At 42.4% G+C, this 14,463-nt stretch overlaps 1 protein-coding gene across 5 annotated transcripts in view; it reads left to right on the forward strand.

Moving 5' to 3' along the window:
- The window catches only part of CAST (calpastatin), a 96,337-nt gene that overhangs the window by 58,570 nt on the left and 23,304 nt on the right, over positions 1–14,463 (forward strand). For all 5 annotated transcript variants that reach the window (XM_039543404.1, XM_039543406.1, XM_039543405.1 and 2 more), the window contains 7 exons: positions 464–565; positions 2,490–2,573; positions 4,153–4,200; positions 6,369–6,473; positions 6,773–6,874; positions 8,165–8,266; positions 14,248–14,331. In XM_039543404.1, coding sequence (XP_039399338.1) covers positions 464–565; positions 2,490–2,573; positions 4,153–4,200; positions 6,369–6,473; positions 6,773–6,874; positions 8,165–8,266; positions 14,248–14,331 — 627 coding nt within the window. The remainder of the gene's footprint in view (positions 1–463; positions 566–2,489; positions 2,574–4,152; positions 4,201–6,368; positions 6,474–6,772; positions 6,875–8,164; positions 8,267–14,247; positions 14,332–14,463) is intronic.

Genomic DNA, 14,463 nt, shown 5'->3' on the forward strand with positions numbered 1-14,463 from the left:
ATAATTCTGCTTATGGAATCATCTGCAGGGCTCCCATAGGCCCGGTAAACATAGTATGAGAGCTGGTTACAAAAATGAGCTTGGTTTTTTTAGTTGTGTGGGATGCTTTTAATATCAGGATAATTTCATGTCCTTGTATTCATAAAACTGACCTTTCCTTCTCATATCTGGAGAGACAATGTAATGTAGTGTTGGGTCTCTGCTTTCCTATCTTTGAAGAAGTTTTTAGTTTGATTAAAAGCTGCTGGTGTGATCAGAGTTTGCCATTTGCTGCCCTCTCATGTTAAAGAAATGTGGTGAAGCAGAGCAGAAATTAAAAATGCCATTTTATCTCTTTTTGAGCGTAGACTTACTAGCACGCTGCTTAGCTCCCTGCAGAGTATAGAGGAAGACACATGTAAAGTAAACCCTGTGCCTTTTTATGAATAATCACAATATGATTTGCACATTTTTTTTAATCTAGGCAGCAATAAGTGATGATGCACTAGATGCCCTTGCTGATACTCTCGGTGCACCAGAACCTGAACCCAAAGAAGACCTTTCTTCCCTTGTAGAAGTCTCAGAGGTATAATTAAATGTATATTGTAACAGCTCCCCAAACTCCATTTTTCTGGATGTTGTACAAATGCGTAAGAGGAGAATAATCCATACCCCAAAGAACTTACTTATGTAGACTGTCGGCCCTTCATCAGTTAAGACTGAGCCAATCACAACACGTCTTCCAGTCTTCTCTCGCTCTGGCCATCCTTCGGCATGCTTGTCCATGTCTCCTTGTTAGGAAATCATCCCCCCTCTTTGGAGGCTGACTGCCTGGCCGTTTCGATTCTCGCCGATACCACTCAGATATAGCTGCAGTCCATCTGTTGTCACTGAATCAGGCCACATCTCCCTCCCCACCGCATTTTGCTGAGCCTGCTTTCAACAATGTCTCACATTCCAGACTGCTGCCTAATTATTTCATTAGGAATGTGATCGCGGAGCGAAATGCCCAAAAATGTTCGTTCCATTGCCCTGTGTGTGATAGACAATTGATGTTCTTCAGTCTTCATCAGTGACCATGTTTCACTGCCATATAGCATCGCTGGAAGCACGGTTGAGTTAAAAAGATTTGCACGAGTTGTTTTGCTGATGTTTCCTTGGAGGATGTCCCTAATGTCGATGAATGCGCACCATCCAGCTTTTTTTCTGCACGACAGTTCGCCTTTCTGATCATGGTGCATGTTGACTTCCTGGCCCAAATAAACGTATTTGTTGACCTCTTGGATCTGCTCTCCTCCAAGAGTTATTTGGGTTCTTGGCAGAACATCTGATCTCATATATTTTGTTTTCGACTGGTTCATTTTTAATCCGACTTGACTGCTTTTCATGTTCAGTTCTTTAAGCATGCTCTCAAGCTAGACTGTATTATCAGCTATCAGCACTATATCACTATAAGATATAGATCACTATAAGAACTTACTTAAGTGACAAAAAACAGACAAAGGGAGTAGAAATGGGATACAGCCTACCAGAGAAGGGGACAGAGTAATGACTGGAGTGCTTCTTGTCAGTTACACTTAAATATATTTCTAACCATTCTTTTCTCTGACTATTTTTCCCTTTAACTCTAGTTGTTGGGTTTAGGGTGGGAGGGGAGAGTTACAATTAATAGCATTTTCTCTTGTAAATAGTTCTTGTCTGACTTTTTTCCTGTTGTTTTTGTATTTAGCCTGAATCTCTTCAATGTCTCTTAACTTTAGTGCTCATTTGGTATTTATTCCTTGCATGTTTTGAGTTTTATCTTTACATCTAATACCACTCGCCTATTAGCTTTACATTATTTTATCCCTTCTCCATATTCAGTAAGTGCATAAAGCAGGGGAGTGACAGAAAGGCAATGGCAAATTAGTTGCTGTTGAAGGTGTCTGGAGTGCTTGTGCTAGTTCTGAACTTGATAGAAGGCATGATGTGACGTCAGAAAAGCTGACTGGCAGGAGAGTCTAGAGTCATTGTGGGAGGGCCTCTAGAAGAGCTGAGTGTTTTGGAGCTCATGGAAGGACTCTGGAGTCATTAAAGGGTGCGCTGCTGGGACTCCATGTCCCCAGGTGGTTGCTCAGTGGAGAAGGGGATACGATCATACTCACCCTTTATCTCTTTCTGCTGCTGATGTGGCCAGGGTGGTGGAGGCTGCCAGGAGAATTGGGAGCTTTGTACTGTGCCCCCTAAAGGCCTGTTGAGGCAGTGGCCAGGGACATTTATGTCTCTGCTCTGTGTCTTTGGGTTGTGTTTGAAGTGTAACACTACACTAGTGTTAATTTCAAAACAATGGGTTTTTTTAACCTAAATTTGGCATGAATAGAACATAAAGGCTGTCAAAGCATAGAATGGCTTAATCTGACTGTGGTACCTTTTAGAAAATTTAGATTGGAATGATCCTCTTTATTGAAGAGGGACTGTTGGTGTTTTTTCCTGGAATTTCTGTTCATCTGTATATGTATCCTTTTCTTCAGGCAAAAGCTAAAGAGAAAAAAATAAACAAGGCTGGTGAACGTGATGATACAATCCCTCCAGAATACAGATTGAAACCGGCAATGGTAATTTTTCATCTCTACTTTCCTCATATAAATTATAGGTGTCTGACTAGCTTTGTGGTTGTGTCACAGGCAGGCAATGAAGTTGGGGAAAGTAAAAAGTGGTGGAACTCTATTAATGACTAACTCTGAATGCACCCTGCCTGGATGGCTCCTGTATCCCCCCCACAGCCCTTTCCCCTTCCTTGAGGGTTCACTTAGAACTCTCCGCTGTCCCTCAGAATAACGTGATGGATGTTGAGGAAAGGAACATGTAGACTTGCAAACAATATTGGCATATATTTGGAATAGTTTCTCATGGAAAGTGCCAGAAGCACCATTTATAACAGGACGTGTCACTTATATCTATAAATAAATATCTATTTATTCATCTAAATGTCTGTGGGGCTCATTCGTGTAGTCCTGGCAAACACAATAGAGAAGTATTATCCACATTTTACTGATGGGCGCACGCAGAGAAGGAGAGGTGTTCAAAATTGTCAATATTGATGCAGTTAACAATGTATACATTTCAACTCTCATCATTAGGTTTCAGTAGTAGCGCATTCCATTTTGAATGGAGCAGTTTTTACCTCTCAGAAACTTTCAGTGTATCTAATTGCAGACCTGGGAAGCGGACCTAAATAAGTTGACATTCAGAAGATTTTCTTCAGAGCCATAAAGACTACAAAGTTAGGACCTATCTTACTATTGAGTTATCTCTTGTTTTAAATTGATACTGAGTTAATCCAGCATAAAACTGAAGTAGTGCAGTGGTGACTGGCCTCAGGGCTAGATTCTCAGCAGTGTTCTGGCTCCTTTTTGCCACTCAGGTCTTGCAGCAGTATCTGACCAGCTGAGAATTCCCCTGATATGGGGGTTCTTTGAGATGATGCAGAGCCAGTATACCCAGGTTCCTATATCACCCCTTCCCTGGCCTAGGTGTCTGTGTTTGAATGGCGCGTAATATGTCAGTGGTGTGGCCAAAATGAGATGGGTTCCTACTTTCCCCACTTGGCATACAGTTCCTTGAAGACCATTGCCAGCTGTTGTTTGGTTAGGTTTGCTCTAACCTACAGTGGTCCTGTAGCCAGCATGTATGGGCCCTGAGACTCAGGAAGCCATTACAGGCTCCCAGATGTTCTCCTCTCTGCTGCACTGAGTAAAAAGTTGGTGCAGCAGAGAATCTGGGAATAAATGTTTTCTGTAAATGAAAGCTTAAATGCTGTAGCAGGAATGGCCTGCCAGAATAGTATTGAAATATATTCTGGATCACGTTGTGCCTCGTCACAGTTTCTGTGGCCTCCCTCTGTTGGCAGATCCCATGGATGGGGGTGAGGAGACCTGCTGCTCCTACCCTGTACCATAAAATGCTGTGGCCGTGGAATTCTGTATTGTTAGCGCATGTCATCAAATGTGATATGGCACAGATTTTGCTTAATGTGTATTTTCATTTGTTTTCTTTAATTCCTGGGTGTGTACTTGTTTAGATACCTTTCCCATTGCAAATAACTTAAACTTGCAATTGTTTGCTGGCATGGAAGCCATGTTTTGTAATAATAGAAAAAAAAACTAAGAACAATATTTATGTTTTTCCCTGCAGGATAAAGATGGAAAACCATTATTGCCAAAACCTGAAGAAAAGCCTAAGGTTAGAAAAGTAACAGTATTATACGATTGTCACTAGATATCCTGGTGGTTTCCTGTTGGTTGGTTTTGTTTTTCCTTTTTGTCCTCTATTCTCCTGTGTTCCTAGTATAACTACACAGTCTTGGTCCCTATTTATAGATTCACTTGTTTACACGCTGTATAAGTGTAACTGATTTTTACTTTCTGGCCATCTCTCTCTGATATTGAAGTTGAATATTATTGGTCTGTAGGTGGATCATGTGAATGTTTGTTTGAGTAATACTGAAATGCTTCGCAGTTCTGGGCAACTACATCTGTATTCCCCCTTTACTGTGGTCCGCCAACAGCACCCACTCTAGGCTCCACAGAGGTGCCTCGGGTGTCATGTCTCTCTTGGGTGGAGACATACATCTCTCTCCCGCCTGACCAGGCTGGGATATTTCCAGGCTGCAGAGTCCCCTGACTATACTATGATATCCCCAGTTTAAGCAGGCTTCTTTTGCCTTCTCTTCAAAGATGATACACAATGTAATAGCTGGAGGTATATGTTACCACACAGCTCTTTCTGAGTAAGCACATTTATTCTTAAGATAAAAGATATGCAGACAAAACATTTAAAAAAAAAAAAAGAAAGACCTTACATGCATGCTAATAAATGCTGATACCATATTCCTCCCATTATCAATACATGATCTGTACTTGAAATATTATAATACACCGCTACCCAGATATAAAGCGACCTGATATAACACAGGTTCACATACAAGGCGGTAAAGCTCTGACACGCTGCTCTGAGCAGCATGTTAAGGGTGCTGGGCCAGGCCAGGTCCAAGGGGTTCGATAAGGGGCAGAGGGTCCCCCCCAGGGTCTGGGGGGCAGGAGCTGTGGTAGGGCACTTTTGGGGGCCCCGCAGACCCAGAGTGGCCTGGGGGATTAGCGGGGGGCCGGGAGCTTCGCTTACTCTGGCCCCAGCTGTGTCGCTCGAGGCTTGGGGGAAGGGATTCCCCCCCTGCACTCACCCCAGCAGTGGTGGAAGCGGAGCAGCCCATCCCCAGCCCACTCCACTCCGCCAGCTGCAGCGCTCCGCTTCCTGCAGCCGGTGAGTAAGTGGGGCGTCCTTTCCTCAACCTCCCCGCACTCACCGGTGGCGGGAAGCGGAGCAGCCCAGCCCTAGCCAGGTCCACTCCGCCAGCTCCCAGCCGTGGCGCGCCGCTTCCCGCCGCAGGTGAGTGCAGGACCTTTCCCCAGCCACCCCCCAGTGACACGGACTCACTGGGGATAGGAAGTGGAGCGCTGCGGCTGGGAGGCGGCGGAGTGGAGCGGGCTGGGGCTGGTCTGCTCCACTTCCCGCCACTGCCGGTGAGTGCCTGTGGGAGGGTGGGGGGGTGGATAGGGGTTGGAGCAGTCAGGACAGGGAGCAGGGGGGTTGGGTGAGGTCCGGGGGGTGATTAGGGATGGAGGTCTCTGGAGGGGGTGGTCAGGGAACAAGGAACGGGGAGGGGGAGCAAAGCAAGTTTGATATAATGCGGTGAGATTTTTTTGTCTCCCGAGGACTGCGTTCTGTCGGGGTAGAGGTGTAGCATACTGTAATACTAAATGTTAGGCCTAATCTACACTCAATGTAGGTACGGCATCAGTGTGTGAAAAATTCACCCCCCTGAGCACCATAGCTATGCTGACCTAACTCCCAGTGTAGATGCAGCTAGGGTGATGGAAGAATGATTCCGTCAACCCTGCTACTATCACTCAAGGAGATACTGTTTCCATAGCAATGGAAAAATACCTTCCCTCACCATAAGCTGCACCTATGCTACCGGGTTATGCTGGCATAGCTACATTACTGTAGCTATGTCAGTATAGACTGCACAGAGTAGACATAGCCTAAGTAATTTATGCTATTGCTTTTAAAAGCTTAGAATCCTCTCATGAAATAAGTTATACTTTGCTTTTTGGTAACACTGTAAACTATTTTTAAAATGGAATGCTATTCCAGTAAAAAATCATTTTTAATTACAAAACTGAACAAATTCTAGAAAGGATTTTCTCAATAAATATTTATTAACTATGCATACGTAGTATATTTTAAAATTTAAAAGGTGCTGACCAAGCAAGTTAATTTAGAATTTTTGTAAAATAAAAACAATTGTATCAGTCACTCTGTACCACATTTGTGTCCATTTTGTATTGCAGCCTGTAAGTGAATCTGATCTTATTGATGAATTTTCAAAAGACTTTGTCTGTCCTGCGCCACCTGCAGCCCAATCTAAACCATCTAAACCCACCGACACATCTAAGGTAAGTAAGTCTTCTTTGATCTTAAGTAAAAAAAAAAAAAATCTTTTTAATATTCAGTGTTCAATTTCACTGTCACTGGACAATTTTAGGATAGAGGAACACTTAAAAAAAGTCCATGGTTCTCTGGTTTCTGTATCCCATAATATTCTCTTCCAAGAAATATCTCCTCACTTTTATTTTCTCCATGAGCTGTTCTCTGTTGCATTCTGTTGAAAGGTTTATATCTCCATGTTCTTTCTGATTTTCGTTGCTTTGTGCTTCAGTGCATTAATGAAGTTCACTGCATTTGTTTCTTTCAGAAACCTGCAGTTACTGCACCTGCAAAGGCTCCTGCGGAGGAAGTTGTCTCCTCTGCTGCAGTTTCTACTGTGCAATCATCAGCTCCATCAACTACTACTTCAGTGAGTAACCTGTAGAGAATCGGAATTGGTGCTAAAGTGAAAGCTCAAAGCTGTTCAGTGAAAAGTTAGAGAAGTATGACTTTTTGTGGGATACTATTGCAGACTTCACAGTCAAGTACTTCAGAATAATCTCGTCATGGCTTATCTGTATGATATAGATTGAATTTCTGAAGGGATACCTGGGATTTGAACTCTTCTGATGCCCCCTAGCATTTTTTTCTCGAAACAGACAATTGTTTCGCTATGCTTGAGAGTATGTGCTTCAAATGCTTTCCTAAAGTCTTTTTAAGATGATGCTGTTTATGAACTTTTTATTGCCAGTAAAGATAAACATCATAAAACATTTTATGAAAAAAAACAACTGCTGTCCTATGTATTTGGGAAGACTATATTACTGGCAGACCTCCCTACCTCTGTGGTCATGGAGTATATAAATCAAAACTTGTGGAAGTGTCTAGTTGTTAATCATGTCTACCTGGAGAACACTCTGCCAAAGTCCTAGAGGATCTGTGCTGCAGTGACACACTTTATGGGGAGAGGCAATTTATAATTAGAGCCATACCAAATCTCAGTTGATTTTGGTAAATTTCACATTCATAGAATTTTAAAAATGTTAAATTTCATGGTTTCAGATATTTAAATTTGAAATTTCACGGTATTGTAACTGTAGGGGTCCCAACCCAAATTGAGGATGGGGGTTGCAAGACTATTGTAGGGGGTTGCAGTATTGATATCCTTACTTCTGCGCTGCTGCTGGCAGCAGTGCTGCCTTCAGAGCTGGGCTCCAAGCCAGCAGCCTGGGAGGTTCCTGCAACTGGGGGTGGTTCCCAGAGGTGGGTCTGACCTGGCCCTGGGAGTGCCCATGCAGAGGAAGAGGAAGTTCCAGCTAGGTTGGGACTAGCAACTAGAGCCCAGCATATGGTAGCAGTCCCCAGCTGGGGTGCCTCAACCCATCCCCAGCTCTGGAACTCTCTGGCTGCTCAGCTCTGAAGGCAGCACAGAAGTAAGTGGCAATCCCGTGACCCTCCTATAATAGCCAGATAGCACAGGGAGACCAGATTTCATGGTCCATGATGCATTTTTCATGGCCAAGAATTTGGTAGGGCCCTATTTATAATTTTTGAATTTATTAGTATGGATAGTTGTATCTTCTTGTTTTGTATATATGTTGGTTGCAAAGTAAAATTGTGTTTATAATCTGTAGTTAGAAATTCTGAATACATTTCTTCAAAAACAGCTTAACGTCAATAAAACTGCAGTTGTGTCTAATAACATCTAATGCTTTTGTAGGCTGGACATGTGTCAGATGAGGCAGTGGAAGCCTTGTGTGGTAGTCTAGGAAAGAGAGAGCCTGACCCAGAAGAAAACAAATCTGCTGTGGATAAAGTGAAGGTATTAAAATAGCCAGGCCTTCAAAAAACACTTTGTAAAAGTAGTTCTCTTGAGTTATGTTGTAAACCATTTACAGTGGGCCATATTTTGCCATCTATTTTTAAGCAGAACTTCCTGTTTAAACCAATAGAGGGAATTCAGTTTAGAAACTTGTGAAGGGATCCTTAGACTGTGGGACTGCTGAGCTTTCCAAACCCATCAGCCTAGGCTGTCTGTCACACTGTGATGCTGATGTCTAGCTACAAGTCTCTGTTAGGCACTGCACTTACACAGCCATCCACAGGCAGAGACACGCCCAATTATGTTACATGAATGATCTCCCAGCCACTCATGAACCATCTATAGAGAGGCTTCAGCCAATTCCCCCCAGTTCCCCAGCCTTGCACCCCAGAAATACCCTGTCTTGCATTGCTCAAGGGTCCCTTGGACAGTGCAAACTCATTAATAAGTTCACCACATGTTCATAGGAAAGTGGACAAGCACCAGCTTTTGTAACCTGAGCTGAGATTCCTCAAGCACTTCAACTAAAACCACACTGTTTTAGGTAAAATATAAAATGGATTTATTAACTACAGAAAGATAGATATTAAGTGATTATAAGTAGCAGGCATAGAGATCAAAGTTGGTTACCTAAGAAATAAAACTAAATTTGCAGTCTTAATTCTAATTTAAACAGAGTAGCAAGATTTGAATCCGTCTCCACCCTAGATGGCACAGGCAGCTTACAGTTCCTCAATACACAGACTGGTCCCAGGCTGAAAGAGGGTCCAATCTCCCTAGTTCAAAGTCAGTGTCTTCCAGATGATCTTTCAGGTGTTGAGATGTGGGGGGGAAGAGGCTAAGCGATGATGTCTTTACCATAGACCTTAGTCCAGGGGTCGGCAATCTTTCAGAATTGGTGTGCTGAGTCTTCATTTATTCACTCTACTTTAAGGTTTTACGTGCCAGTAATGCATTTTAACATTTTTAGACGGTCTCTTTCTATAAGTCTATAATATATAACTAAACTATTGTACGTAAAGTAAATAAGGTTTTTAAAATGTTTAAGAAGCTTAATTTAAAATTAAATTAAAATGCAGAGCCCCCCAGACTGGTGGCCAGAACCCGGGCAGCATGAGTGCCACTGAAAATCAGCTCTCGTGCCACCTTTGGCACACGTGCCATAGGTTGCCTACCCCTGCCTTAGTCCATTCCGTGCTTTGCTGCACATTAGGCCATCCACATTTGCCATCCTTGCCTGTCAACTGCCCTTCTCTCCAAATCTTCTCATTTCATGTAGAGGTGCTTGTTGTTGTTCAGAACTGTTCGTTTCCATGTTATTCGCGGTCTTCCTCTCTTTCTTCTTGCATTTTCTGGTTTCCATTCATGGGCGGTATTTGCTAAGCATTCTTTTTCCATTCTCAGCACATGTCCCAGCCACTGATGTCTTCTTTTGTAGATTATTTGTGAGAGGGTGCCTTGTCCAGTCATTTTTCTGACTTCTTCATTCATCTTCCTATCTCTATATGTTATTCCCAACAGTCTTCTCAGACATTTGTGATGAAATTCATCCAGCTTTTGCGTCTCTTTTCTTGATAAGTTGCCATGTCCCACTGCTATATGTTGTGATGGCAATAACTATTGCTTTGTACACATTTGGTTTTGTCTGGAGGGAGATGCTTTTTAGTTGCCAGATGTTTTTGAGTCTTCCAAATGCAGCGTTTGGCCTCTTGATTCTTCTTCTTCTTATGTCCTCAGAACTAGTACCATCTTGGTTGATGGTACTTCCAAGATACGTAAAATTGTCTGCCTTCTCCAGTTTCTCTTCTTCAATTTTGATTTCTGTCCCTATATTCCCCATTAACATGACTTTACATTTCTTTGCATTGTGTATTAAACCCATCTTCTCCATTACAAAAATGCTTAAATCAAGTAAAAGAAGTAGTTTGTTGGCATCTTCATTGATAAAAGCGATGTCATCAGCAAAGTCTAGATCAAATAGCCTTGAATTGTTCCATTTTAGGCCATATGTATCACTATCACATTGTTTTAATCCATAGTTAATGACTAGCATGAACAAAAAGGGAGACAGGACGCACCCCTGCGTTACACCTGTCTTGATGCTGAATGGCTTGCTCAATCCATTTTCCATTTTAATGCAGCATTTTGAGTTGGCATAGAATGCCTTCATAATGTTAATTAATTTGGTTGGATTTCCATATTGTTCCACAATTTCCCCCATTTTTTTTCTCTGTTTACACTAATGAATACCTTTTGAAAGTCCACAAAATTGGCAAGACTGCCTTGGAATTCAGTTGTGTTCTCAATAATCCATCTCAGGGTGAAAATAGTGTCTGTGCATGATCTCACTTGTCTAAATCCAGATTGTTGTTCAAGTAGGATGGTATCCATCTTTCCTTTCTTTCTGTTCAGGAGGGCTGCTGCTAATACTTTACCTTTGACAGATAGAAGTGTTACTCCCCTCCAATTTGAACAATTGTTTAGATCACCTTTCTTTGGTAACTTGATTATGATACCGAGGGTCCGTTCTTCCAGCACTTTCTCTTCCGTCCATATTTTGTTGCACAGTGAACAGATGACTGATTCCGTGTCTTCACCTCCATTTTTAAGCATCTCAGGATGAATGTCATCCAAACCTAGGTGTTGTTTTTCAGCTTCTGAAATGCTTTTTTTACTACTTAGATTTTTACCTCAGATACATCTATATCTAGGTCTAGTGGTTTATCATTGTTAAATTCCAGTCTTGTAATTGGTTCTGGTTGGTTTAGCACTTCTTTGAAGTGTTCAACGCATTTATTTTCTTGTTCCGCCTGTGTTTTCAGACTTTCTCCTTGTTTCCCTTTCTCTGGGGGATTTCTGAATTTTGATCTGTATTATGCTAACTGTTTCAGGATCGTGTAGACTGTTCTTGTATCGGGGCGGGGGATAGCTCAGTGGTTTGAGCATTGGCCTGCTAAACCCAGGGTTGTGAGTTCAATCCTTGAGGGGGCCACTTAGGGATCTGGGGCAAAAATCAGTACTTGGTCTTGCTAGTAAAGGCAGGGGGCTGGACTCAATGACCTTTCAAGGTCCCTTCCAGTTCTAGGAGATAGGTATATCTCCAATTATTATTTATTATTTCCCCTGCTTTCTTCAGTTTCACTAGCCTTACTTTCTATCCAGTTTTGCTTATCTCTTTTGCATTGTTTCTTTACTGTTTTGTCAAGGTTCTTGTACAGTAACTCCCCACTTAACATCCTCTCGCTTAACGTTGTTTCGATGTTACGTCCCTGCTCAGTTACAGAACATGCTCCATTTAAAGTTGTGCAATGCTTCGCTGTAATGTCGTTTGACTGCCTGCGTTGTCCACACCTGGCAGCCCCCTATCAGCTCTCCTATGCCCCCCAACAGCGCCTCCCACCCGCCGGCAGATGCTGCGGATCAGCGCCTTTCCCCTCCTCCTCCTGCCCACAGCAATCAGCTGGCTTGTGGCATTCAGGAGGGAGGGGGGAGGAGCGAGGATTCGACGCGCAGGCTCCCCCTCCCTCCTCTGCCTCCCAAACGCTGCAAACCAGCTGATTGCCATGGGCAGGAGGCAGGGGAGGGAGGGGGAAGCCTGTGCACTGAGTCCTCGCTCCTCCCCCCTCCCTCCTGCCCCTCTGAACATTGCAAGCCAAGTAAAGGAGGAGAAGGGGGAGAAGAAGAGGCTTGGGGGAAGGGGTGGAGTGGGTGGGCCGAGGGTTGAGCTCCCCACCCCTGGTGCTTGCAGAGTAGGGGAAGCTGCTGCTGCTGCGCAACGTGTTTCTAGCCTACAGCACCTTCAGCCTCCTTGCCTGCCTCATTGTCTCTAGTGCCAGTGGGCTGTGCCTGTGTGGGGTAAGGTGGGGGCACCTCTCAACTAAAGTACTGTACTGTACGGCAAAAAGAAATTTCCCTAGAACCTAAACCCCGCCCTCCCCTCCCCCCCTTTTCATTCTTATGGGGAAATTGGATTTGCTTAACATCGTTTCACTTAAAGTTGCATTTTTCAGGAGCATAACTGCAACGTTAAGTGAGGAGTTACTGTAGGTTTGTTTCGTTTCTTCAGTCCCATGTTGTAGTACTAGAGCCTTTTGTTTTCTTCTTTTGGCTATATTTTTCTGTGTTTCTTCTGAGATCCACTGTTCTTTATTGCTTCCTCTCTTTCTACCAATTATCTTTTCAGCTGCTTCTAGCATAGCTGTTTTGAAAAGATCCCAGTATTTTTCCACTCCGTTTTCTTCAAGATCTTTAAGGGCCTTTTTACCTCTATCTGGTACTCTTCGTATCCCGCAATCTTGTAGTTTCTGTGTATTGTATAATCTGAGTCTGTGTTTTCTTTTTAAGTGCTTTAAACTTCAATTTGCTGTTTGTTTTCAGCAAATAGTGATCACTCCCTATATCTGCTCCTCTGAATACGCTTGTGTCTAACACTGATGTTCTGCACCTTTGACTAACACAGATATAGTTGATCTCATTTTGTGTACGGCCATTTGGTGAAAATCCGTGTCTTTGTGTGTATGTTTTTATGTTGGAAGAAAGAATTGCAGATGCTAAACTTGAATTTTGTGCCGAAAACAATAAGTCTTATGTCATTGTCTGTCATTCCAGTTGCATGTGAGCTGATGATTGTTTCCCAACCTCTTCTTTCATTTCTGATCTGGGAATTAAAATCTCCCATAACCAGGACAAGATTGTGGTTTGGTATTTCTTTCTTTATGATTAGGTCACTGCCTCTCTTTTATACTTTCTTCTCGCTGCTAGAAAGATCCTTGCTGTGACGTGGGTTAGTCCGTCCCCATGGCGTATTTGCCTTCTCTGAGGAGTCCCCGGGAGAGTGGATCCTTTTTATTGGCCATCAACACCTATCTGATTTGTTGCAACTGAAAGGCCTGCTATGGGCATTTTCCAACCTCAGAACATATTTCAGTAGCACATATAGCAGTCCTTCAGAACTTCACATACAAAGATAGTACATATAATTCAACATGATATTTATGTTCAACAGATCAAGACTTTTAAAATGATACCTCACAAGGCATACTTGTACAAAACATATCGTAGTCATATCAGAGTGGTGAATATGCAGGTTCCAGGGTGCTACTTGGAGGTAGTTTCACAAAATTATTAGTATAAATTAGTGCAGAGTGATTTAAAAGTGATTTTTTTGTAAATTCACTTTAGGCATGCATACATACCTTAAGAATGAAATATTTGGTAACACAGTATCCTTTCTACATTCACACAGCAACAAAAAAATCAATTAGTCCCTTAAAAGAAACCAAAATTAAGATTTTGTGCTGGTTTATTATTTAAGTAAATTTCCCCCTTGTTTCGAACATAAAGACAAAGGAAGGAATGAAATGTATAGCTACATTTGTTTGTAAAGGTGTTCTATGATTGAAACAACAGGGTTCAATATATTACTAGAAGGATCTTTCACTCTGTTGGACATCTTCACAATTTTTCTGTCAACCTTAAAAACCTGTAAAACCTTATGACCTCTGGGTCAGGTATTACTTAAAGCAGCCAAAGATAGCTGGTGGCGAATTACCCCGGCTCATGGGAACTCTCAGCCTTCTGCCTTCTGCCCCAGCTACCTCCCCTGCTTCCCTAGGCCTAATCCTGCCCCTTGCAGCCCTGAATAAGGGAGCTGTTAGTGTGTTTCATACAGAGAACAGAATCAAGGCCCATGGGTATTTTTCTTGTTGTTGGTTTATACTTACTGTCATATTTACTTTTATCAGTTTTATACCAAATATAATGCTATTAAAATGAATGGAATTACTCCTCATTTTATATTGAAATAAGTGAGTGGAGAATCAGACTTAAGACTCATCAGAAGAAAGCATGAGATTTTGCCTGATAATTAAACTGCATTTGCAAGGGAACATCTGCCTACAATGATGTTGTACTGGGAGAGTCTCAAAAACTTGCTCACACGCAGTATGTAAGAAATGTTCCACTTTTGTTTTCCCCCTTAGGAGAAAGCTAAACAAGAAGAACGAGAGAAACTGGGTGAAGATGAAGAAACTATCCCTCCTGAATACAGATTAATAGAAGCAAAGGTAATTCCTTTTAATATGTTTCTGTATTCTTTGCACCCCTTTCTTCGTTCTTGGATGTTGCTTCAGGCACTACAGTAATACATAATGAATGACTTCATTGTAATTTGTGGTTCATCAGCATATCAGAATACT

Source organism: Mauremys reevesii, linkage group 6 (genome assembly GCF_016161935.1).
Source record: "Mauremys reevesii isolate NIE-2019 linkage group 6, ASM1616193v1, whole genome shotgun sequence".
NCBI classification, from domain to species: domain Eukaryota; kingdom Metazoa; phylum Chordata; order Testudines; family Geoemydidae; genus Mauremys; species Mauremys reevesii.